The 25595-nt window shown below is 49.1% G+C and overlaps 1 protein-coding gene across 24 annotated transcripts in view; it reads right to left on the bottom strand.

Moving 5' to 3' along the window:
- NCAM1 (neural cell adhesion molecule 1) overlaps positions 1-25595 on the bottom strand; it is a 298925-nt gene that overhangs the window by 9235 nt on the left and 264095 nt on the right. For 7 of the 24 annotated variants that reach the window (XM_027578930.2, XM_027578929.2, XM_027578931.2 and 4 more), the window contains 2 exons: positions 11456-11580; positions 8557-8737 (listed from right to left, as the gene is read on the bottom strand). In XM_027578930.2, coding sequence (XP_027434731.1) covers positions 8557-8737; positions 11456-11580 — 306 coding nt within the window. Of the gene's footprint in view, positions 1-3557; positions 6052-8556; positions 8738-11455; positions 11581-19568; positions 19572-22851; positions 22894-24539; positions 24588-25595 lie in introns of those variants that run through there. The other 17 variants (XM_027578934.2, XM_027578935.2, XM_027578937.2 and 14 more) reach the window with 8 other exon arrangements.

The raw sequence follows: 25595 nt of genomic DNA, 5'->3' as shown, positions 1-25595 counted from the left end.
GACGGGTCATGTTCTTCCTTTTCCATGCAGTCTGTGTTCCTGGGGGCACGCGTCTGTCTGCCCAGGGGTTTCTGCTCAGGCCCCATGGCGCTTCTTCAGCAGTGATCCTACCCCACTGGTCTTTGTTTCAAAGTTTAATTCAGGTACACGCCACCAGCCCAGCACGCCAGAGATGACTGCTTGCTCACAGCTTAATGCGTCGTACCCGTGGCACAGATGGGCCTTAGTTGGAGAAGTTTCTCAAATTCTTGAATATTTGTGGCTTCTTTGGGACCTTGGTCTTGCTTCCCAGCTTTTTCTCCTTGGGCTCGCTGGCTGGTCCCATCCAACCCACACTGAAAACCCTAGGCTACCCCCAGGAAGGCATCAAGATGGACCAAGGGCTCTGAACTCAGAGGGCCCAGCTCTGGCCATGCCATCTCCGGACTTTGGCGGCAGGAAACGGCCGGCCGGCCGGCCCCCAAACTCCGCTAGAGCGGGTCTTTACCCTAGCAGCTCACGGAAGCAGAATAAAGCATCCATTCTTCTCTCGCACGTCCTTACACATTCCACCCCAGTAAGCACAGAGGCATGCAAGCCTTCCTGATCTTCAGAGTCCCAAAGCTGCTTCCCTGAGCAGGGAGGGGATATCAGCCTTGGGCTTTCTCTCGAGCCCATGACACTGGGCGGGAAGCCACTGCTGCCTGCTGACGTCAGTGCCCCACAGGTGCTGAGTGCCTGCTTCCTGAAGAAGGAGCCTAAAGTATTTGTGTGAGGGGACGATGTTTGTGTTTTCGGGCTCAGTGGTACAAACTGTACATTCTGAGGTATACACATAAATATGGTTTTAGGGGACAAATGCTATCTCTAAAGAGGATGACAAACCACTGCCAAGTGGCTCCGTGTTTGAGGTGGCAGTTGTCCAGCTTATGCTCTGGGCTCATCAGACCCAGCTGGAGGGCTGCCTTGGTTCTGAAGGCCAGCACCGTGTGCATGCACAGGGGAAGGGCCAGGAGGGTACAAAGACCCCTGTGACGTGAGACAGAAAGGGAAGTGGTCTTCCCTTCTAGCAGAGATAAAATTCAGACTCTTCCTCTTGGCCTGAAGGCCCTACACGGGCTGTAGATGGTCCCACTCTTCTGACTGTTGTGACTTATGGCACCGGCCCTCCCCCCCCGCCCCTCCCCCCACCTTGTGCTCCGGCCAGAGCCTTCACGCCACCTGCTGAACACACCCAGCCCATTCCTGCCTCAAGCCCTTGCTGACTCCTTGCCTGCAACACTCCAGCCCCATAACTTCCTGGGTGGCTCTTTGCCGTCCCACAGGCCTTGGCTCAAAGGTCACTTTGTCAGAGAGCCCTCTCCCTCTGTCCTCCGATCTCTTATCTAGTGAGGCACTTCTGCCCACTATCTACCACATTACCTGCTTTCTTCTCTTTTTACCTCTAGCTGACGTTTTCTGTTCATTTACATGGTTTTTATTTGGTTGTCCCTTCTGGAAGGTTCTACTAGGTACTCTACCTCTCTTGTGTCTCCCCAGCATCTAGGACAACCTAACTGATAGGAAATGTTCAAAGAATATTTGTCAAAAAAAAAAATGAGTGGGTGTTGAGTCTGGAGATGAGAAGGCCACCTCCAGAGACTTACAGGTGGGCTGTGAAATGGAAGAAGTAGTCTTGTTCGGTACCACTGCTGGATGGAAACTGGATGGAAACTATAGGATCTGGGGTAGATTTCCGCTCCCCCCCTCCCAAGAAAGAACTAACAGAGCGTGAGCTGCTTTGGCAGGCAAGGCCCCTGTGGCTGGAGGTGGTCAAGCAGAGGCTGGATGGCCCCTTGGCAGTGGTTCCGTAATGCTCTGGAAGAGGTCCCCACGTGGGGCAGGGCCTGGGGTGATGGTGTCTCCACACCCCCCTTAACCACAAGAGCCTGCCATCCCACATCACCATCCAGCAGCACCCCGTGCAACATACTTTTTCTTGGAAGCCTACAACACTCAGTAGGCCCTGTTTTTATTAACTGATTCTTGTGATTTTATTTTTATGTGGAAAATAAATACTTTTTAGTGTAATGTCTGCCCACCTGCAGCAGAATTCCTGGGGTGCTGTAAATTTAGACTCTGGGGCTCCCCAATTCTACGGAATCAGAATCTCTGGGGGTGAGGCTCATGAATCAGGATTTGGAGGAATAGCCCGGGTGATCCTCATACACAGCAGAGTTTGAGGAGCGCCGTTTCCGGGTCCTCTCGTGTCTGCCCTACAATGAGTAACAGCTGCTCTATGACTCGCTGCCCCAGGAGGAGCTGTGCAGTCTAACCGCATGGCCTTGACCTAGCATACTGAATGGATGGAGAGAAAGCGAAGACTGTCCCCAAAGGAAAAAGGGCCACCCAGTTCACCACTAAGAGTCTTGACTTCCAGAGGGAGTAAGGCGCTCCTCAAGCTAGAGAAAGAGTGTGCATAGCTTTTACAAAAAAACCCACCAAAAACCAAAGACCAAAACAAAGCAAAAAAACTGAAAATAAGGGAAACACCAGGAAATGGATGAAAGTATATCAAAGTCAAGCCAACACCCACTAGCTCTCGGGGGATGTTACAGGGCTGTAGCCCAGGAGAGCCACAAGGACAAAGGGTAGCCCCTGTACCTTAGGTAACAGTTTATAAAAGGGAAACCTAACCTTCCAGGGGTCTATCTTTGCCTGACCTTGCCACTGGCCTGGTCCCAGTTCCACCCACAGACCCACATGCAAAGAGAGTTTCTTGGGAGCAGCTCCTCCATAACCTCCAGGGTCAGAGCCGCCCCAACGGTGATGCTACGAACATGGGGCTGTCCATCTTCTGTGGTTCCTGGCATGGGAGGGGTTGACCCTGAGTAGGGACCTGGCTGCCCCAAGACGGAGACCTACATACATCTTTCTTAAATGCCTCAAAGCGAGAATCTGGGTTTCACATTTTACAGACACTAGACAGGCCCGAGTCACTGTGTCACCGGCTCTTCATGCAGCAGAGTGACCCCTTCCACCGAGCTGGGGCTCTGGTTCACTCATAACCCCATACCCGTCTGCTTGCTCCTTCCCAGAAGCCGCTGTTAAACAGACGGCTGGTCTCAAGGGCTTCCGGGAAGTGTCCTACTAAGTGTGATTATAAGCAGAACAGGATTTGCCAGTGAGAGCTTTCTCTCACATTCTATCACAAGGTCGCTCTGCGCAGCCTCTGCTATGGGGTTCTAATGGGAGCAGGGAAATCAGGAGCCCTAGCTACAGTGTTGTATGTCTGGTGGCCCACAGTGCACCTCTGACCCTGAAGTGACCACCTCCTGGGTCTGCAAAGGGACTGTCCCCTCCCCCTGCCTGCTGGGGACCAGGAGCATCCAAGGAGGCAATGACCCACAAGAGTTCTCAGGGCAGCTAAGCAAAGTGCGTAGCTCATCAGGAAAGGAAAGCATTTCCTTTGCTAGAACTCTAAGCAGCAGGCTACAAGTTTGGGGTGCAATTTGCAGAGTAATCAGAGTTGTTCAGGTACACGTGAGGTGGAAGGGAAGAGCTTTTGACATTTTGTAGGACACACAACTATTCAATAAAATCAAAACACGCTGGTGAGTTCACGTGGACTGTTATTTCCTTTAATAATGCAAAGGTGTAAACTTCATCAAGGCCTCGCTGATTATCTACACAACAGTGTTAGCATTCTTATTAGTAACAAACGTGATCCAAACCTGCCGTATCAGTATTTCAGAAGTGAGCAGAGGAACCCCGCGGCATGTGGAGCGTGGCAGCACTGGATGGGGCCCGGCGGCGGGGGCAGCTGAGCGAGGGGGCAAGTGCTTCCTCCCGCGGGGGCCTCAAAGGGCCGCTACCTTGGGGACCGCTGGTGGGGCCAGGGGCCACAGCCGTCACTGAGAACGGTGTCCGGGGGGAGTGAGTGTGCCCCAACACTGTCTCTCGAAAGGCATCCCGTTACAAACCAGGGCCTGCCAGCATTGACCCCAAAGTAGCTTTGGCTGAGGCCCTCCTTGCCTGGGGTGTGTGGGGGGTGGGGGCGTGGGAAGACAGGCCGTGTCAGGCCTCTCTACGCTTTGGGCTAGATCTCCAAAGAGCCCCTTCAGAAGCACTGACACTGGTCCTCCCCTGTGGGTGGGAATGGGACCAGGCTGGGGCAGACCTCCGCGACGGGCCCTTTTGGGTGAACACGGGACTTCTGCCCAAGATGCTATCAAGAGCACGCCAGGAGCCAGGAGGACGGTGACGGGCCACTCGAGTGAGGACAGACCCCTCCTTCCCTCGCCCTCCCCAGAGCTCTTGCTAACTGACCTGGGGTTCTTACGCCAGGCCCGGAGGCACCACGGGTCTCTCCTCGATGCTCCGCCTTGTGCCTAAGAACCACGCCTGCTTGTCTTATGCTGGTGTGAAGGCAGGGCAGGGGCCCCAGGGGAAGAGGTTTGAGGTGGGGCTGGGGGGTAGGCAGGGCTGGGGCGAGGGGCGCTACCTGCCTGAGCTGCTGGGCAAAGTGTGGCCTCCAGTGTCTGAGCATGAGCCTCTAAGAGGTGAGCGCTGGGGGACACGGGCCCGCTGACACGGGCTCACTGGGATCCCCAAAGGGAAAGACTAGTCCTCAAACATTAATTAAAAAAAACAACAACAAAAAAAAACCAAGAACAAAGAGAACTAAAAAATAAACAAAAAGAACAAATCAAACTTCTGTGGGATGTTTAGAGATGAGATATGTAGAATGATGTGACCACAATGGAGGGAGGGAGGTTTTATTCAGTAGAAGGTCCATCCCCAAGTGCGCACAGATGGTACTGAGCAGGATCCAGCTGAGTCTCTGTGCGAGACCTTAGCGAGCCTCTCTCCTGGGCACGTGGAGGGGCGTGCCCCCCAACAGCAGAGGGGACTAGCTGGTGGTCACCAGAATTTTTTAAATGTCACTAAAGCCACTGACCACTATGGGGGGGTTGGGGAATTTGGGAAGTAAGACAGGCTGACCGAGTCGCAGTGTGTGGACGCTCTGGGCTGGGCAGTCCAGGAATGACCTGTCCCCATCCTTCTGCTCTGGTGAGAGTGTGTGTGGGGGTGGGGAGTGCGTGACTGTGCCTGGCTCGAGGTGGATACCTCCAACTTGGGGACTGACGTGTATGCGAGACTGTCAGACCACAACCCCCAAGACACGAGGCTCTGTGCTGATTTGTGGCTCACTGCTGGGCAGCTACTCCAACTGGGGGGACACCCATCTTATAAAGCTGACGGGTACTGGGTGCATCATAGGCTGGCCCTGTTGGGGCTGCTCATACTAATACCAGGACCAAAGCGCCTCCCAGAACATCTGAGCAGCCCCAGATAATGCCTAACAAGTCCAATTTCTTCCACTATATGGGTAAAATGGGGTGAATGACTCTGCCCATCGTGTTAGCAAAATGCTCGGGTGCATCCCAGTGGTCTGGCTCTCTTACCACGGGCACGTCAGTGCAAGCGAAGCCAACTACTTTTTGAAGGGCAGAGGAGGAGCATGGGGTTAGAATGGGGTGGGGAGCATGTGGTGATTCGAAGAATCTGATGCAAGCTTCAGGAGGTACTTAGACATTTTCCTCTGCTACATCATTTTCAGGGAAGAACAGCAACAACAAAATGCAACAGGTAGCAGATGTGCAGAAACTTCTCTGTAAACCTAGCATAATGCTTTTTAAAAAGACAGTGTTTAAAGAAAAGTGCTCCCAAATATTTTCATACTGCCATTAGAAAGGGGCAAACATCCTCGTGAAGCAGCACAAGCGGACCTGTGAATGGTAAAATGTCTGGAGGTCCAGCTTTTCCCAATCACCAAACCTTCCTCTTCCACACAGAGTGCTTGGTGGCATGGCTGTGGCGGTCCTGACAGGTTCTTCCAAAGGGGGCACTGATCATTCTCAGAGGAACTGGGCATTAAGCAAACTTAATTTTGTGTGTGTGTGTGTGTGTGTGTGTGTGTGTGTGTGTGTGTGTGTGTGTGTTCAAGTTCCTAACAGAGCAAAAGCAGAGTCACTGCAGAGAGAAGCAATGAGACAAAGGTGTAGGACGCAGAGCAGCCTCCCAAGGTCGCTGCAGGTCCAAGCAATGGGCGCCCAGAGGGAATGTGGTTGTTTAAAAACAAATGTGGCAGTGGGGATGTCCCAGTGACGGACGTCCAAGGTGAGATGTGTGACGGCAGACACAGGAAGGGGAGGGGGGAGAAGGAAAGAGAAGGTAGAGACAGAAACAGAGAAAAAAAATAGATAAAAAGAAAAAAATTAGGTCAAATATAGAAAACGCAAGAATCAAAGGTTAATTCAACTTAGTAAATTAAACTGACAAAGGTTAGAGAAGAGTTCAGTACGGTATTATTCCCGTAAGGCCAGTTCCGAAGCTCAGCAAGGCCAGAAGCAGCACAGCAGGGTGAATTCGGGGGTTAGGGGTCAGCGAGCAAATGAAATCCAAGTGAGAGAACAGAGCCTCTGCAGTCAAATACAAGAGTGTGATTAGGAGAGTGTTACCTTTGACTAAGGTCAGGCCTCTTGGGAACAGTCAACGAGCCTATCCACAGCCTCCTAGCCTCTAGAGCTTTCTACACGTAGCAGGAGAGATGCACCAGGAGCATCTCAGTGATAGGTCGGACTCCTCCTCCTTGGGCGCCACAACCCCCCCGACGCTGTTCAAGACAAACTAGTCTGTGCGCCTCCCCTCCTGCCACCCTGCTGACCACAGAACCCCATCATGAACGCACATCTTGAAATTCGCAGGTTTTGTACACAGGTCCCAACACCATGGTCGGGAGAGTCCAACCAAGCACAGAGCCACCTCCTCCTCAAATGCATGTGGTAGAGCCACCGAGCCCTTGTGGGTGAGGCGAGCCGTCCCTTCAACCCTCTCCGGCTTCCCTGGGCACCTGCAGGCTTGATAAGAAGGACTCTGACATCTCTGCCGGGCAGGACCGTGGAGGACAAGGTCTCCTATTTCTAGATCTGACTCACAGGGTCCCCAACTGCTCCAACCCCACAGGCTGATGCTGGGGGCAGCACTCAGCACGTGACTGCAGCACGTCCAAGCGACCTGCCTATGTTGCTTAGGCCAGGCAACAGGTGCCGTCGGAACTTTCTCTCCCTGGAAAGGGGTGACACAAGCCTCTCACTCCCCCACCTCCTACGTGTCCCATAAAGGCTGAGCAGAGCCAGACACACTCCAGACTGTCGATTTCAGTGAAAAACGGGCCAAAGAACACAAAGGGAGAAGGGGCATGGATGGCAGGGCTACCTCTGGACATGGTGCTAAGCGGTGGCGAGAACACTTGCAGCCACGCCCAGGGGCCTTGCCTTCACTGCTGCCCATGTGCACTAAGGGGCCTCCCTGACAATGCAGAGGGTAGGACCAATGGCCGTGTTTCCTCTGTGGTTTAAGACCCACCTGCCAGCTCCCTGGAGGCCCCCACATGTCTGTCAAGACACACACAGTCATGCACACTCAACCATCGGGAACCACATACCGGTCTCACTTTGTTTTCACTAACCGACTCGCGCACATGCAGGCCCGTGTCCTAGGCAGCCATACCCTTTCTGGTCTCCGTCCCTCTGGGAGGCGCTATTGTGACAACTGAGCAGAGTGCCCAGACAAGTATCAGAGACAGGACAGGCATGACGGGGCCACACCAAGGCAGCTGGGAGACTGGAACATCTTCCTACCATGCTTGAACACAGCACAGAGTTTATGGGGCCCCCTTTCAACAGGCTGCAGCTATATGGTGTATGTCCCCCTCTCCTGCCTGTGCCTGGCACTTGGCTGATCTGGAAAAGCAGAGAGTGGTACTGAAGATCTCTTTCTGCTCTGAAGGTTTGGTCAATGAGGAGACTAACCATCAGCGGCAAGGGGGCTGGGCCAGCAAGCAGAACTCTCCCTTTGTTCCCACACTTGAGTTGGTCCTGGATCCCTAGAGACAGGTCTGCGTCTCCTAGGAGAAGCGCTCCCGACGCGGTCTCCCGCAGACTGGACTGCCTTTCACGGATGGGGTTTGTCAGCATCCCCTTTCTCCACTCTCCCTGTTTCAAGCGATTCAATTTAATCTTTGTTGCAGTGGAGAGGCCCTTGGAAGATAGGATTTTCACCTAAGCGGGCACCGTCTCTTCCCCACAGAGAAGAGATCTGGACCATGATTGTGCAGTAAGCAAGCATCAAATAGAAAGTGCTTCAAAACAATTAGGTGGCCCTTGTATGAAATGGCAGAGGGTAGATAAGGTCTCAACAAAAGATCCTTACTCAACCAGCCACCGAGGCTTGGCTGGAGCTGGGTTTTTCCCATCTGAGGGCTCCCACAGACTGGCGTAGCAACAGTCCTTTGGGGCTGAATGACACAGGACCGTTGCCCCAGGATGCTTGGCCAAGCTTTCCTGGGGGTCCAGTACATCTCAACCCACTGCACAGATAGGTACAAAGCAAAACTAAGCTTTGCATGGGCAACCAATCATGAGGATGGCTGGAAGCAAGCAAGTTGTCAGGGGCTGTTCAAGCACATTAGGAGGTGCAGCACTGTGCATTAATTCGAAGCGGGAAACTCACAGAAAGCAGAGGCAGTCATACCTGGGATGGCTGTGGGTTGGGCCGAGGTCCTGAACACAAAATGAGCCGCCTTGGACTTGCCCTGCTGGTTCTCAGCCACCACGTAGACCTCATACTCAGCATTCCATTCCAGGGACTTGAGCATGACATGGTCACTGCCAGACGGGAGCCGGATCTCTGGTTTCCACTCAGAGGAGAGCTTCTGGGAGAAACCGGCAGGAAGGACACAAGACACCGGGATAGTTTAGATGAAAATGCTGGTGAGATCGGCTAACGGGAAGAGCTTCAGGGAGTTACTACTATTGGTGCAAAATAATACAAATAAGAACCGATGATAGGACAGGGTGTTCATTCTTTACCAGCCTGAAAACCCCTAAGGATGATGCAGGTCAGGAGGTCAACCTCGCATTTTGCAAGCACGGTGGCAGGTAGCATAGGGCCGACCCTCCAATGTCCTGTCCCATCGCCGTCAGGGCACCCAGGGACCCAAGCACATTCTGGAATGCTTGGGCACATGGATGCCCCAGAAGAGCCATACAACGAATTCCCTTCTTGCCCTATTTCAGGATATTGCTCACACGTAGCTGTGGGACTCACCGCCTTGACACGGGAACACTGCATAGATTCGTTTTGTTAACAATAAAAACTACCATTTGTTGAACACCTACCATGCGCCCAGCCCCATACTAGAGGCTTTCCACAATTTTCTCAGTGCCTCCCTACAAACGGCCCGTGAAGGGTTTTGTCAGGCTGCAAGTTCGCTTGGCTGGCCCTATGTCACCGGTGGCCCGGTTTTAATCTAAAACAATTCAAAACAAAGAAATTCAGCTGTCTATGTCTTCTCTTTCTCTGAAAGGCTCCTTTCCTTGGCAAACTCTATAAAAAGAGGCAAGCAGAATATAAAGCAAATACTATGTTGCACAAAAATACTAATAACATATAGTAATAGTATTTAGCAAACACTCGGTGTTTGAAGTAGAAGAGGAGACAGGTAAGGCTGCTGAAACCTAACGTAGCCCACTGTTCTGTCCCATTGTCTTTTTAAGGCACACCCGCCTGGCGCAGCCACAGTGGCTCTTCTGGAAAACTGGTATCTCAGGCGGCCTCATCTGGGAGGTGTCTCCAGCCCCAGCCGGCATCTTTATTTTATTTTATTATGTGTCGTGTTAGTCACCATACATTACATCATTAGTTTTTGATGTAGTGATCCACGATCCATTGTTTGCGTATGACACCCAGCGCTCCATGCAGTATGTGCCCTCCTTAGTACCCATCACTGGGCTCACCCATCCCCCCTCCCCCCCCTCCCCTCTAGAACCCTCAGTTTGTTTCTCAGAGTCCGTCATCTCTCATGGTTCGTCTCTCCCTCTGATGTCCCCCCCTTCATTTTTCCCTTCCTTCTCCTAATGTCCTCCATGCTCTTAGCAGTGATTATGGTAGTTATGGGGCAGGGGAGGGGGGGCTCCATGTGAGGGGCACTTTTCAGGTTCTTTGCTTATATTATAACTGATCTTCACAATAACTCAAGAAGCTATTTTATTCCCACTTTACTGATGGAGAAATGGAGGTTTTTGGAAGACCGGGTGACCTATTCAGGTCACACACTGGTTAAGTGGTAGAGCCGAACCTGGATCCCACATCTGTCTGGGCCACATCAGCCTAACAAGGGACAGAGACGGCCCACCCGACCACACTGTCCACTTCCCGTGGGCTGTGCTGGGCCATCACTCAATCCTGGTACCCTGTTTCACAGTGAGGAAGCCACAGAGACCTCTCCTAGAGTAGCGTCTACAGGTTGGGACTTAGGGAAGTCCACAGAGGCACCTCCTCTGATGTCAGCCTCATGCCTGGCTTCGCAATTAACTGGGGAAGGGCTGAGTGGAATGACAGGTCTGCCCACCCACTGGGGAGTGTGTCTGGGAGGGCTCTGTGCTGTAGTGACTCTCCATTAAGCCTAACCAGGCAAGGCTTCACACACCACTTCAGTGGGGCCTGATCAAAAGAGAAGGAGTAAGTCAACTTCCTTGAAAAATCCTTCCTACTTGAGGAAAGACAACTGCTCTCTGGCTCATTATTTCCTATGGTAAGAAATCTGAGCAAGAGGCTATTCCCAGTGCTCAGACACTGCCTCTAGATCTCTTAGCAATTGATTGTGGTTGGCAGTGGCCAAGTATCATTCTAAAACCAAAGAAAGTGAGAGTGATTCTCATTTTGGGGCCTGGGGATGAAAAGCAGATGACAGAAATCTTAGGTGGTGAGCAAACCGGGAAGAAAGGGTTCAGGGCCAAGCTCACTGTGAGCAGCGTTAGACCAGCTCAGGGAGGGTCTGAGGGGCAGGTGGGAACGACCATGGTTTGGGATGGTAAGGCAGCCTAAAGCAGGGGCGAAGAGCCCAGTGTCTTCAGACAGACCTGGGTTCAAACTCTGCCCACCCAGCTGTGAGGGATCACGCACTATTGACTGAATACGTTACTTCCTCTGTGAAGGGCAGATAATCCTAAGGCCAACTTCACAGGATTCTCATGGGGAAACAAAGTACATGATCGCAGTGCCTGGCCCATAATACACACTTGATCAAACATACTGATTATGAGATATCAATATATTATTTGCAAAAAGTACCGGGTAATGGCAAAACCACTTTGTAGAAACGTTCAACCAGTAGAGTGATTGATCATGATAGGAATTTGCTGCCACCACAATCATTTTAGAGGTTTCAAAATGGTCCCGGTGTGGACACGGCCTGATGGCTGTAGGTCAAGCTTGGGGTTGAAAACTCTGACCGGGGCCCCCGAGCCATCTGCAAGACCCAGAACGATTCTGCCCTGCCTGGGCTTTGCACATTGTTGCCCCAACAAGGTGGGTGTCAGGGTGGCAGAAGTGGGGGTGAGGACGGGGCGGAAGCCCCGGAGCCACTCACCGCTCGGTACTTGACCAGGTAGTGCCTGATGGGGGAGCCGCCGTCATCCTGCTTGATCAGGTTCACCTTAATAGAGTTTCCGTCCTCTCCCATCTGTCCTTCGAGCTTAGGTGCGCTGGGCTCCCCTGAAACAGCCAGTTAATTCATGTTACATCTTTGCCCACAAAAGGAAAATCTAATCCATCAGCATGGGATGTAGTGATGGGGTGGGGCTGGGCTTTTTTCTTGCTTTCTCAGAAATTCAAATGGTTAAAAAACAATAAATATAAAACTTTGGGTTCCAGTTAGATGCGTCAGACTTAGCCCCAAACTAAGTGCTTTTTGGGAATGTTCTGGGAAACCCTCCCTAATAGCACAGTACTTTTACCATTTTAGAAACAGAATTTTATTTTTTTTAAATGTCTCTCACTAGTGCTTGCATTTCCTTTTTGCCTGCTCTTACAACTGCAGATTTAACTTTGATGAGCCTCATACATTTTGAGGAACGGCCTGAAATACGGGAAAATGTGTGTAAGTGTTTAAGGAGAAAACTTACACCCGTAAAATAATTCTTCAAAACAGCCAGTTTCTTCCCTGGATATATGATTCATCCTGGGGGCATGGGGGACCCACATGCCTAGTAGGGGTGGAATGACACTGCATTCTTGTGATCCGCTTTCCATGAATTAAATTCTGTTATTCAGCTTCATTTAAAAACGTGACAACTTTCCAGTTGTGCTTAAATAAAGCACAAGATGCCAGGGGCAAGTCTCCTGTAAGCATCCTGCATTTATGGCTCAACTACCTGAGTGATAATCCTCGGTATGTTGTTTAAAGTGACAATCATTAGAGTCTTTTTGTTTGCGAGAAGAGAGAGAAAAAAACGTCTTTAGGGTTTCTCAACAGAGAAACGTCGATGTCTCTATTTGCAGTATATGCTTGGCTTGTGATTCCAAGGGAGAGAAGGAAGACGGTCTTATACGGGACAAACTACCAGGGCTGGGATGGTTCTTCCGTGAGGAAGACGCTGAGTTACTTCAGGAGAAACTATGTCATTGGTGGATACTGGAAGCAATGAGGTGAGAGAATGTTTGAGAGAAGCTGAAATGAAGATTTAATGCACTTAGGGATCCTGCACTTCCTCCAAGGACATATCTGTATGTCTAGTTCACGGCCTCGGACAGAAACGTGGGGGAAGCCTATACAACAGTTACCCCCTAGGTGGGTTCTCCTGGCTTGTTAGCTGGAGGACAGAATCACAGACATGTGACCGAAAACCCAGAAAGTTTTGTCACTAGGTTTCGGAACTCATCATCCCGAAGTGTACCGTTGGCCATGTGTGACAAGGCTGCTGGCAAAGCAATCCAGCCCACCCTCCTCATTCAGCTCCTTTGGGCACCTCACAAAGGCTGCTGGTCCTGCTCTCTCTTTGAGACAAGAGGGAACCAGAGAGGGAGAGCTAATGGACAGCCCTTGCTACTCGGTCTGGGCCTGCAGCACACACACCACCTGGAGCTTGTTAGAAACGCAGATTCTGTTTTAACAAGATCCCAAGGTGATCCGTGTGCACATTTAAGGTCGAGAAGCCATGGTGAAGGGGACGCATGGAAGCTGCAACAGGGAGGATGCATCATCTTAATGTCTGAGAGAGAAAGTATTTAGGAAAAGTTGTGCTTGTGGTTTGTTTTCCCCAATCAGTGATTAAGGAAAAAGAAAAACAAGAATTAAAATAGACAAGAACAGGTTTTAGGCAAAGACTTGTCCTGTTTCCGTGCTGCTCTCTAGCCACTGGCCTCAACTCTTCAGTGGAGAACATTGAGGAATTCGGTTTAGATGATGTCAAGGCGGACACACTTTTTAAATTCTTTTGGACTGTTCTCAGTCTTAGACAGAAGTTTAGTAATATCTTATATCGTTGTAAACATCCTGTGCTACGAAGAAACTCAAACCAAGTGGAGGCTACGTCAGAACCAGGCAGGTTCTGCAGAAACTGCAGAGTCACCAGTGCTGAACAAATGGCATCACAAGGCACAGCAGAACTTTCCAATCCTCATCTCTGAAGCAGGGTGACCAACTCATCCTGGCTGGCCTGGGCCTTTCCAGGGGTTAGCACTGCAAGTCCTGCACTCCAGAAAACCCTTAGTCCCAGGCATACTGAGATGGCTGGTGGCCCGAGACTGAATGGGGATGGGCACCAGGGATGACTTCCGTATTCAGAATTGTGACAGTGACCCTGTGACAGTCTATCTGCCTTAAGAAGGAGGAAAGGAGGTGGCATCGGTGGCCCTTCCAGCACACTCACCAGGCAATGACCCAGTCCTTCCCCCAAGGCTTTTGCTTTGGGGGGAATATCTACTTAGAAGAGGTGCTCCCTTTCATGTTTGTGGGGGTCCCTGTAAAACTGAATGCTTAGACAGGCCTCTGCCTCACTATCCACAGAGGCAGAATAGGGGCCCTGGGCTAAGTGTTCTCCAGGGCCCCCTGTCGTTCTGCCAGCGCTGTGACCCAATGACAGTCACTGCATTAGGATGAACTATCCAAGAACACCTTGGCTATTTTCACAACACTGTGAAAGACAGACGCAAAATAAGGATGTCCTGCCAATTTCAGGGCGATGTACCCCAAGATCAGTAATTCCACATCTCTAGGGCACAGGGTTGTCCATTTAGATAGAATAGAATAGAATCGGAATCATAGAGAAATCACTAAAAACTATATCACGGTTAGAACACAGTTCTAACACTGACCAAAGTTGGAACGCTAACCGTTGCTAACATTTTATCAGAGTGATGACATTATTCTGACATGTATGTCAGAATTCTACTTTCTCGTAGAATTTAGAGCATATCATGTAATATTTAGGTGTATCACTTCAAGTGCTTTAACTATAATTTACTCAACAAACGTTTACCGAGGATCTACCTTCTAGATACCAGGTAGTCACTTAGGCATTGGCGTCTCAAAGGTAAACAAGACAAGGTTTTGTTTGCCAAATGAAAAAAAAAAAGCCTAGTTATGATCAATTCGTTTAAAAAAATGGTGGGGCCCTCGTACAGAAATGTAACCCTTCCTATGACAGTGTTTCTTCAGGAAGATTATCATCACCCAGCATCAGAGGGATTCTCATCCACTTTGTAAGGATGGAACTTGCTGTAGTCACATAAAGGTGTAGAAAGAGCAATATTTGTTTAATGAATTGTCTTAGCCATCTTCAAATGTTCACCATTTGTCAGTTTTTCTAAAGATTACAGATAGGCTAAAGAAACTGCTTCTTGAGCTCTCGGCAAGCAGGCGGCTCCAGCCACGCCTGACCAGGGAGGGGCTGATGCTGGAGAAATGGGGCCTTGGCATTCAGGAGGCTCACTGCTTTACTGAACACATTAGGAGAGGAAATTATTTAGAGGGTCCCAATGTGCACTCTGTTCTGAAATGGCTGCTCTGATTGAAATCATTATGGGTAATTTCAGTAAAACCAATATTGTAATTATTTGTAAATGTTGGTTTGCAATTCAGCAGCAATCGGCAGGTTGTTCCAAGAAAACCCCTGGGGTTAATTACACCTTCTGAATTTAGCTTCAGCCATGAGTCAAACTCCACTCCCCCCCCCCCCCCGGATATTTTATGTAAAGACTAAAAAAACCCAACATCACCTTAAAAATAAACCTTGCCGATAACAAATATAAAATATTAGGCAGCTCTGGTATTTGCTAGAAGAATGTAAATCATGTGTGCCAGAAAGTAAGAAGGTACCATAGAGACCGCAAACAGTCAGAAATGTTACAGACAGGTCCTATAAATTCCCCTTAGAAATCGTAATTGAAATGTGTATTTCTGGCCTTGTGGATTGTAGGTTCTTTGTAATTTTCGCGCTCTTGTGCCCTAAAATTGGAGTCAGCTTCATGTCCTTTCCTTCGTCAGCAAAAGCCCTGGGGTCAGAAAGCTTACTGCAGGATATCTGAATTCCACAATGAAAATTATAGCAAACCCAGGGCGTTTGGACGGTATTTGTGAATTTTAGAAGGAAAACAATATTCTACTTCTCACTCAAAAATGCCCAATAACCAAGATTATTCTATCTTCTGACTCAAGAGCTGAGGTAGGCCTGACCCACACTCCTTCCTCATCCACTTTGCTGTCTCCGCCCACAGGGGTCTGCACAGAGTTTTGGGCATCTGAGTACAAACAGTAAGGGATGGAGGCCTTGCATTAGACTCTCTCCCTTTTTCTATCAAATGGGATTGTCTGGCATCACAAATACTGTTACTTTTGTGTATCCTAACTCCTGTTCCCTTTGGTGAATTACTTCTTGCAAGCCATTTGAAAAGAATTTGAAATGTACATATGCCTTTTTGTTACTTGTTTAGAAGAGCCCAAAATGTATGATTTGGCTGTTCTAATATGAAGCCCATTAGATCTTTCCAACTCAGGAACGTTGGAAATTACATCAAGAGGTTGGAAGTTTCGTCCTTAGCGGATGGGCAAATTACCTAAGGGAATCAGGATGTGCAGTTATTAGCCTGCTAATTGTCCTTTCTGAGAAGGACAAGCTCTTTGCCGAACAGATGAATCCAATGTCCCTTGGACCCCCTAACTCCCTGTGATGCCCCCTCTGATGGCCTACCTGCCTATTCTAGGGGTGCTGAGGGGGCTTTCTGACAGTCCCAGCGAGTGGCCGACAGTGCCTGGATGGGTTTCAATTTGTCCTAAGCCTTGGTCCCCCAAAGCAGGACTTGGGAGTCAAATGTTCCTGTTCTCCTGAACTCTTTCCTCTTTGTTGTTAAGAATTTGCTTGTGCTGGCATGACCTGACTCTTTGCTCTCCTGGTCATGGGCTCCAGGGAACGCTGGGGGACACGAGTGGACACGGCTCTTACAGAACGGACGTTTCGCTCTGAGACCAGGGTCATGGGGGCATCTGGCCTACACGTCCCTTTTGAATCGGGTTCCTCGGGGATTAAGAATGTGAGTGTGTGAGCTGGGGGGTGGATGGGGAGTCCGATGGCAGCATGGGGCATGAATGAAACAGCAACAAATGAACTTTGACAGACTGAACCACAGAGATACCAAGTCCCTTCTCGTGGGTGTCATGAAAACACCAACAGCTTAATTGATCAATTATCTTTGTTTCATCATCCTAAAAAGAAAATATGACCACGAAGGTATGGCTTGTGGTTATGGGGCTGATCCAGGCTGAGGAAGTTAGGACCGAAATAACCTCCAACAATTCACTTGGCTCCCGCCTCTGAGGCCGCAAGGGGGTTTGTGCACATCTTCAACACTAATTCACGGATGTTAGATTATTCATAAAGAAGTACGAGGCTCCTGAGAGGTTTCGGCCCTCACACTGCTAAGCCCTAGGGAACTGTGCCCTTTCCAGAGCCCCCAGCCTCTGCACCCAGGATTCAGGCCGATACGCATCACTGCCTCCCTCTGCAGACCCTTCACGCTAGCTCTCTACCACCAGTGCAGGGAATCCTTCGGAATAAAGGCAATTAGAGCAGAGCCCCTGGTGACAAGTCTGTGTCGACCTGCCAGAGACCCGTGGCAATCCAGACACACAGCTGTAAAAAAATAAAGGAGGGAGTGGAAGGGGTGGTTAGTGATGTTTTCAATCTAAGAAGGAAGAGTGGGTGTTAAGGAGTTTAGTTCATCAGAATCAGCATGTCCTAGTAGGAGAGGCAGTGTCAGTAGCTAAAGAAAAGAAGATCGTTATGAATGGGTGGGGGGTGGGGGGTGGGGAGGTCCATGCTCAGACATGCTGCACATTGACAGAGGGGCGCAGGGGGCTTCTCATCGCACACATGCTGGGAGTGGGGAGGGTGAGGCGGCCCATTTACACAGAGTCCTCACGGCTGATGGAGTCACTGGAGGAAGAAGCCGGGCCATGACCAGGTGCCAGGATATTAAAAATAGACTTCGGCATGGGAGTATCTTAGCTCGGCACAGCAAGCCCACTCCTGGGAGAGAGTCCCTGCTCATCTAAACCTTCCTCAGTTAGGCCCCACTCGCCTTAAAGCCTTACTCATGTCCAGAGAAAGGAGGCAATCATGTTCTTAACTAAAGTTTACTTCTCTCCCCCATAAATTTTATTTGCTCTGACCGCTCCATTCCCTTAAATTTTATTATTAAAGGCCATTTCCTGCTGCTTGCTGTTCATTTGAATAAGGAGTCCTCTGCTCGTCCCTTTGCAAATGGCCAAAGAGCATCTGTCACAGAAGGGAAATGTGGTTTGGTGAGGGGGTAATCATGCTTTCGAATTCCACAGGCACTTCAGTGATTTTTTTTTTTTTTAGCACTGGCCACATTTTTACCAATACCCAAGGCCATTGCTAAGGTGTATTTCTAGGGCAACTGCAGGAAACATCTTCAAACATTTCTTGCTTTGCTTAAAATGTCTGGAAGAGATTGCTCTTCAGAGGTATGGATCAGTTTCAACCTTGTTCGTGTGGTGCTTTGCTTCATCCTGAATTATAGCAAGGCACAGAAATGACCCAACTTGTTTTTAAGAAAGAAACCGACGGGTTTCAACTCCACATCTGCTCATACTTCAGATCTCGGGGGGGAAGATCCAGGTTTTTCCCTAGTGCATTAGCCTCGGAGCCATCACCTCAAAAGAACGCGGTCCCCCCTCAGGGGAATAATGAAACCACAGTATTTTGGGTGAGACTTGGGAGTTTAGAAAATCTTAGGCTCCCAAAATTGTCTGCCCTAAGGCACACAGATTAGGTTGCCTTTTAAAGGCAGATCAAAGTTCTCAGCACATCTGATACTCCCCTGCTTTGGGGACACCCCGACTTCATTTCATGCAGTGTAAACACCAAACATCTTTTTGGAAATGGCAGACGGCTCTGACCCCAGACCTCATCCAGGACTCTGGTTGTAAATAGGACTCAATAGGAGCACAGTGGCCACACCAAGAAAGCTGACGTCCTTGGAGGTGGTCAGTGTGCAGGGCGAGTGAGAGGGTAGCATCCGCAGGGCTCACACGTGTGGGGGGCACAAAACGAAAGGACAGACAGGAACAGAGAACATGCATGCGAGACAGCTGTGGATGGTTTTGTCCATGTGGATGTCGCCCAGTCAGTTCCTCAGAGACGTGAGGCCAAATGGGGACCCCTCGCATGCACGGGCACACTGGGTGGTTATTCGTGTTAGTCTGGCTTTTGTGATCAATGCAGCCGGTCTGTGTCTCAGGTTGTGATCTGACGTAACAGTCTTCAGTTAGAAGAGAACAGAATGCAGATGACTCCCAGGGCAGGTTTTGAATAGGTGTTTGATTTTACAGTGGGAAAGCTGTGAGCAGAGGCTTCCTTTTCTCTTTATGGTAAGTGAGAAATGTTTTCCCAAGGTTGTGACAGTCACAATATTAACTAATTATTTTGTCACCACTCTGAGCTTAATTAGGCTATATTTTATTTCCTTTGCTGTAAGGGTCAATCCTGTGCTTCTTGATTACAAAGGGATCTCCAGTCATGGTAACTGCTAACTTCTGCTTTGATTTCCTGCCCCCCTCCCTGTCCAGGGGGAGGGTCACTCTTAAACAGTGACACATCAACAATCCAAACTGCTTTAATTCCAAATTCTTAAATCTCTGGTTTCAGTAAGTCCTCAATTTGCATGAATTTTACGAAGCACTCTCCTTGGTTTTGAGCAAACAGAACCACGGCAATTGATACATTTCTCTCTGTAGCATTTCAGTGTTGCAAACAGATACATTTCACATTTTCACAGACATGACTCATTTTAGAGCAACTGTGGTTTTCAGGACTACTGGATAAAGTTAAACAACGTGGCAAAGGTAATTTGCAAAACTGTTTTCTGGGAAATAATTTTTATGAACTATCTGGTAAAAATTCAAGTTTGCAAACTGCGCTGTGGCAAATGTGGTTTTACTATACATGGCAGTTTGCAGGGCCGAGTTTCTTGAAGCAAAATGTTAAACCAAAGCCTCTCATGGTATCAAATCGTCATGTCAAGGCTGCAAAGAATAATGAATTCTAGAGGTGAACTGAGAACGAGAGGAAATCTCTCAAATGGCTTCACTTGGGAAATCTGAGACAGGAAGAAATGAGTGGGCCCTAGGTGCCAGGCTGTGGTCCCAGGTTTATTTCCCTAATCAGAACAAAGAGTTTTACCTTCTGTTCACCAGCGTGGACGACATCATCAGCACCATGCAAGCCACATGACAAAGTCACATGATACGCACGCACATGATTGGTTGAAAGGAAAGTGGAGGAGGTCACATGGAAAATACAAAAAAATTAAAAACTGATGTAAACAATGGGCAGGGAGAAAAAATCAACAACAAAATCACAGACTAAATAAAAGGAGAAATCAAATTAAATTAGCAGCATATATAGGAAACATTGGGAGGACAGTCAAACTGCCCGGAAACAGAAGGATAATAAATCATAAAGAGCACTTGGTTAATGACACCAATAAGCATTAGATACAGCTGCAACACTGCATATTAATACATCAAGGAGCATGTACACTTGTTTGGAAATAGGGAGGTGTTTCTGTCAGGACCCGGATGTCAAAGTCAATCCAGGAGACTGTTGAAGGAAAAGAAAAAAAGCAAGTTATTATTCGCAGATTCCAAAAATGTCTCGGCATCCTCGGGAAACAAGGGCAATGAGAGAGAACATGGGTCATGCAGGAAAAGTCCCAAGACTGTTTGCCCTGTAGGAACAAAATATTACATTACATCGAGAAAAGCCATTTCCTGTTTCCTGTGGTGCATGAGACGGGGCATGGGCTGAGTAAGGTTTGGGGGCTGCAGACCAGAGAAGGCAGTCCTGGCAAGTCCTTTCTCACTTCCCTGTTCATCTACCCACATTATCCCGGAGCCCCCATTGAGATACCCCAATTGAGACAACCTACAAAGGCAGAGGCCAGTGCAGAAGGGAACAGGTTTCCTTCTGGTGGTCGAGACAATGGCTCTGTCAACACCGAAGAACGAAACTAAACCCCTGGCCCCTTGAGCTAAGATGCTGACATTGAACAAGTGCTTGGACATTTGTGGATACATATCTCTCTAAACTTGTGGCTGTACTGATAAGATATGGATTTGACCTTGACAATTAAAGGCAAATGGTTTTCTTATTTGGCTTTATCTACATTCTTTTTTGTCCTATGTTGTCTTTATGGTCTAATCTGTTACTGAATGACTTGCCTGTCAAAAGGCATTTAGGGTTTCCTGCCTTAACTTGCACGGACCAGGGGAAGTTCAGGCTATTGCTGGTTGAAACTAAGAGAAGAAGGGCAAAGAGAGGAGATGGATGTACCTTTCCGTCCAAAGCACACCACTGTTTAAAAGTAATGCAGGAGAACTGCTTTAGCCCAGTTACACATCCCTTGCCACTGTGAGCTGATAGAACCTGTCTGTCTTATCGTCCCACACTGCACAGGCTCTGGCACGTTCCAACCAATGGTGCCCTGCAGGGATTATACACAACTGATCGGTTTCTCTTTTGATCTTATCTAGGGTACCTTCATTCATTCATGAATTCATGATTAAAAATGGATCAACACACACTAGCAAAAATAGGAGACGTTATTTGTTTTCAATCCTATTGACTGGCTGATGATTGATGGATTTTTCTGCGCTTCTAGCTACTCTGCTGTTCCACTGCATTCACACATGCTACCTTTTGCCTTATTGTATACAATTATGCTCATGCTAAATACAGGTTGCTGCCCAATTGTGACCGTCTTTCCTTATATCCCAGGACCTATAATTTGGGTCAGCAGTCAAGTGCGTGCAAAAAAAAAAAAAAAAAAAAAAGACAAACTTTCTTCTCTTTTGATGTCACTACTGGGCATCTTATCCGTGGACAGAAACGTCTGATATTTAAAAATTAAACATAGGTCAGGAAGGAACACCCAATTCTTCCTTGAGGAAAACTCTGGATTCTAGGTTTCAGGGAAGACCAGTCTACCATGAGACATGTTAATATGGCCCGAGCTGTGCAAATGCATTATGTAGCCTTCTCCGACTATGCCTCGCACACACACCACCCCAAGCTGGAAGGCACAGGAGCATGGCTGTTTGAAGAAAAATGGGTTAATTGCATTCCTTTCCCAAATGCAAAACCAAACCAAACCAAACCAAACCAAACAAAAAAAACAAAACAAAAAAAACAGAAAAAACAAAAAAAAACAAAAACCAAACACCAAAAACCAAAACCACAAACCCATCCTCTGAGTGAAACCCATGCGAGCACAGTTCATTGTCACCCGCTCTGCTCTGCTGACAAAACGAAACCTCAAAAGCATCAGGAATTAAAATTCACTGCAGCGCACACACACACAGAGAACCCCAAGAAAGCAGACCCTCAGCTATGTTCTGCAGTAGAAAAAAGAACCATTTCATGCAGCACGCAGAACCAGGAACCTCTTCTTCTCTGTTCAATTATGTATCAGAAACCTCGGCCCAGGGAGGGGAGTAGGAGCTGGATTCCACACACCTGCTTTCTGCCTTCTCCCACCGACTACTGCTCTGTGGATACAAGTCATTTTTTTCTGTGCACTCAGAAATATTATAAAACCTAACCCGCCACATGGCTGTGGACACCACTGTAAACACACACACACACACGTGCCTGTGCTCGGGGGCTCCTAGTTGACTTGGGACTTCAGGCCTAACCCACAAGCTCACCTCATTAGAGCGTTATAAAGGCTAGTTTGGAACAGGTCACTGTTGTGATGAAGTGTAACGTTTTCCACAAGTCTGGTCCCGCCTCTACCCTCTGCAGATGGATTCCAGAACTCTGATCTGGACTCTCGAGCACACAGACTTGAGCAGGCCCAGCTACGCTTTCTGGGGCCGCCATTTTCCCCAGCGCTGGGGAGGAGGCCTGCGAGGAACGCTTTCCTTTCCAGCAGTGCTCTGTATACTCCTCATGCCCCCTTGGCCCTGCTGCGAGGCCCCACAAAGCAGGGCAAGCTGTCAGAAACGAGCGGCGGCTTCCCTCTCCGCTGCACCCTCCACCTCTCCCCAAGCAGCATTCTCTCTGTTCCTTCCCTTGCTTGAGTCTTGGCTCCTTGTGTGTACGGGTATGCGTGCGCATGCTTCAGAGGGGAGGGACAACAAAAGCTCGGAGGAGATGCTGTTCTTTTGTTTCCTTAGTGTTTCTCTAATCCTATTCTGTTTTTTTCACACGAAGGGAAATTTGGAAAACTCTCTTCATGCAGAGTATTCTTCAAATAATCATCCCAGCCCTTTTGGTGGGGCTGGGCCTGTTCTCTTGGCCACACAGACAGCATGCTTAGGAAACCACACCCGGAGAAGAGCCTCCATGCATTCACAACTGTTACTTTTAACACAAGGGACAACGACGGGCAGCACTGTGACCCAGAAGCCGGCTCTGCAACGAGCAGCAATCTGGCCAAGAGCCGCCATAACTCTATACTCACTAGCCGGGTCTGTGGTTGTGAGGGCGGGAAGAGGCCAGGTTGCTATGGAAACATGAAGGGCAGGCAGGGCACAGCAAGGTGAGGGAGAGAATGGAGATATAAAATACATTCAGAAGCAAAGACGTGAACGTGTTTATACAGGAGTGTGTATGTGTGCACACACAGGTACAGTATGTGGACGCAGATAAATGTAGATTATAAAGAAGAGAAAGAGTTGGTGAAGGGGATATTCTCTCACCGCCTTTTCCCCTCATTTATCAACAGAAATATGGATATTTTAAGGAAATTATCAGAGATTTTGCTGACAAGTTACTCTCACTTGGCAAGAAATGACATAACCCTCATTTATTCTTACCACAAATTCCAGCTACTACGTGTGGGGCACTGTGTTTTGTGATTTTCATACTTAGCCTTTCATTTTCACTGATACCTACAAGAGAGGTAGACTCTGTCCCTCATCAGACAGATAAGGACTCTGTGGCTCAGGAGGTGGCAGGGCTCATTCAAGGCCACAGAGCTGGACACCGAAGGAGCAGACATGGGATTCGAACCCAAGGCTGTCTCTGGTTCCCAAGCCTGGATGCCCGATGATACAGCCCCGGCCTGGAAAGTACCAGCTAGGGTGCTGGGCCTGTTGCTAAGCCAGAGAGAGCGAGAGTATAGGGGGCTTCTGAGCCCAGGGCTGGGGTCCTCTCCAGAGGCTATGCGCAGAGCATAGAGCCCAGCAGCTCCTGGGCCCGGTGGGCGGCGCCACCCTGCCGGCCCCCTGAGCACCTGCGGTCCTGACACCTCAGGCCTCACGCGGCTGCCGTCTCCCTTTGCTCTCCCCACCCCCCAAGAGCTGGGTTCAAAACCCCAGAGTTGCAGGCACAGCACTCCCTCCTGAGTCCCCAGAGGAACAGAAGCACAAGGCAGCCAAGTGAAGTAAGACCGTAAATGAGAGAGGCTCAGTCAGGAATAAAGAGGCTGGAGACCAACCAGGCGTCATCGCTGCCAGGCTTAGTGGTCCTCCTTCGGGGTGGGCAGACACAGCTTGCTAAGCTTTACAGGGGGGTGGGGGAGGAAGAGGGCGATTACTCATCCTATTTCATGGAAGAGAAAGACAAGGCTCACTTGTGAAGGGTTAAATAATTGCCGAAGCGCCTACTGCCAGGCACATCTGCAAGCAGACACTGTTTATTTTCCCGCAAATATTTACGAGACAAGTATGCATTTACGGAGAAAGCAAGAGCTACAGGCCTCCCTATCTAATTTCAATGTCTGAATCCAACTGCGCCAATTAAAATGAAGGGTGAAAACACAACACCCCAAACCATTTCTTATGACCCTGCAGAATAGATATTTTTCTTGGCAAATTCCTTTGGTTTCTCCAAATGTCAGCTCGGGTCCAGCCCACGAAGAATCCCACGGACAGCGCTGGGCCGCGCCAGCCTCGGGAAGCCTGACTGCCGGATTTTCTGTCCAGAGCCATGCCTGTCACTTGCCTACTCTTTGGGGGTAGTGCGGTCTCCCATGAATCTGGGAGGCCCTGCGCCCATCTCTCTTCTCATTTGCTTCTCTAAAACCTGGTGCTGCTTTCTGCCAACAGAGTTGAATCATCACCTGGTGAAGGAGATAACATTATGCAGACCCACTGTGGCTGGTGGAAAGCAACCTGCAGAGAGATGGATGAAGAAAATGATACTCACTATCTGGAGGAGACAATGGAACAGGGGTGGAAGAGCTAGCAGGAGCCACTGAGGAAAGAAAAATGAAAGTGAAAAAAAAAAAGGGAAGAAAGAAAGCTCATTGAGGCACACAGACACTGAATGAAAAAACAGAAGAGCCGACCCGGAGGTGTCAGCGGCTGAAGCTGAAGCTGGTTACAGTGAAGAGGAAGAATGCCGTGCGTGAAGGCAGGCGGACTGCGGACCAGCACAGAGCTGGGCTCTCTGACTTCAAACCGGGAGCCCGTGTGCCTGCCGAGGCCCGCAGTCAGGTCAGGGACTGGGCGAGGAGCAGCTACAGAGACCTCCAACCCTGCCTGAAACAAAGAGCCCATTCAGCAGGACCAGCTGCCTTCACAGGATCAGGTGTCAGGAGAAAAGGGAAACTGGACCCCAGGTTACGGTGAATGTGGGAAAATGGAGGCTTTGGCTCTTCATGTGACAGATATCTGTATGTGCTTCTAGACAGGACTATGTCTACACTCAGGGCACATACTTAGAGCAAAGCCTGTATGCCTCACTCTCTAATCTTAACGTCCCAAAGAAACAGAAATGACTGTCCCATTTGACGTTTACTGCTGGGTGAGATCCAGGATTGCTGGGCATCTAGATGATACTATAACCACGGTTGCCCTTCAAAACCCTATAGCAGGTGATTCTCCGGAGGCTGCCGTGAGTGTGGAGACCAACGCAAATAACACTGAGCGTTTGTCTCGTGCTCTCTTGGAGGAAGGGAAAGCTGAAGAGACTGGGACTGAATAAAGTAACACTAACCCAACTTTCTGCTTGGAGGACCATTAGAAATGGTGCATCTGAGACATTCTGGACACTGAATAGATCTTTAGTTTTTCGCTGGCAAATATTCAGAGGTTGTCCCATCAATAATCACAAAACAAAGTCTCCTTTGAGAGCGAGATGAAAATCTGGAAGAACGTCACCATATCTCCAACATTGCTTTGGCATACTCATAGTTTGGTCTTCCTTTTCTCTTCCAGGTGAAGCATCAAGCATCTCATTAAACCACATGAGTAGAGTGTC

The sequence above is a fragment of the Zalophus californianus genome, chromosome 11, assembly GCF_009762305.2.
Source record: "Zalophus californianus isolate mZalCal1 chromosome 11, mZalCal1.pri.v2, whole genome shotgun sequence".
NCBI lineage: Eukaryota > Metazoa > Chordata > Mammalia > Carnivora > Otariidae > Zalophus > Zalophus californianus.
Note: the sequence above shows the minus strand (reverse complement) of the source record. Positions and strands in the feature narration are given on the sequence as shown.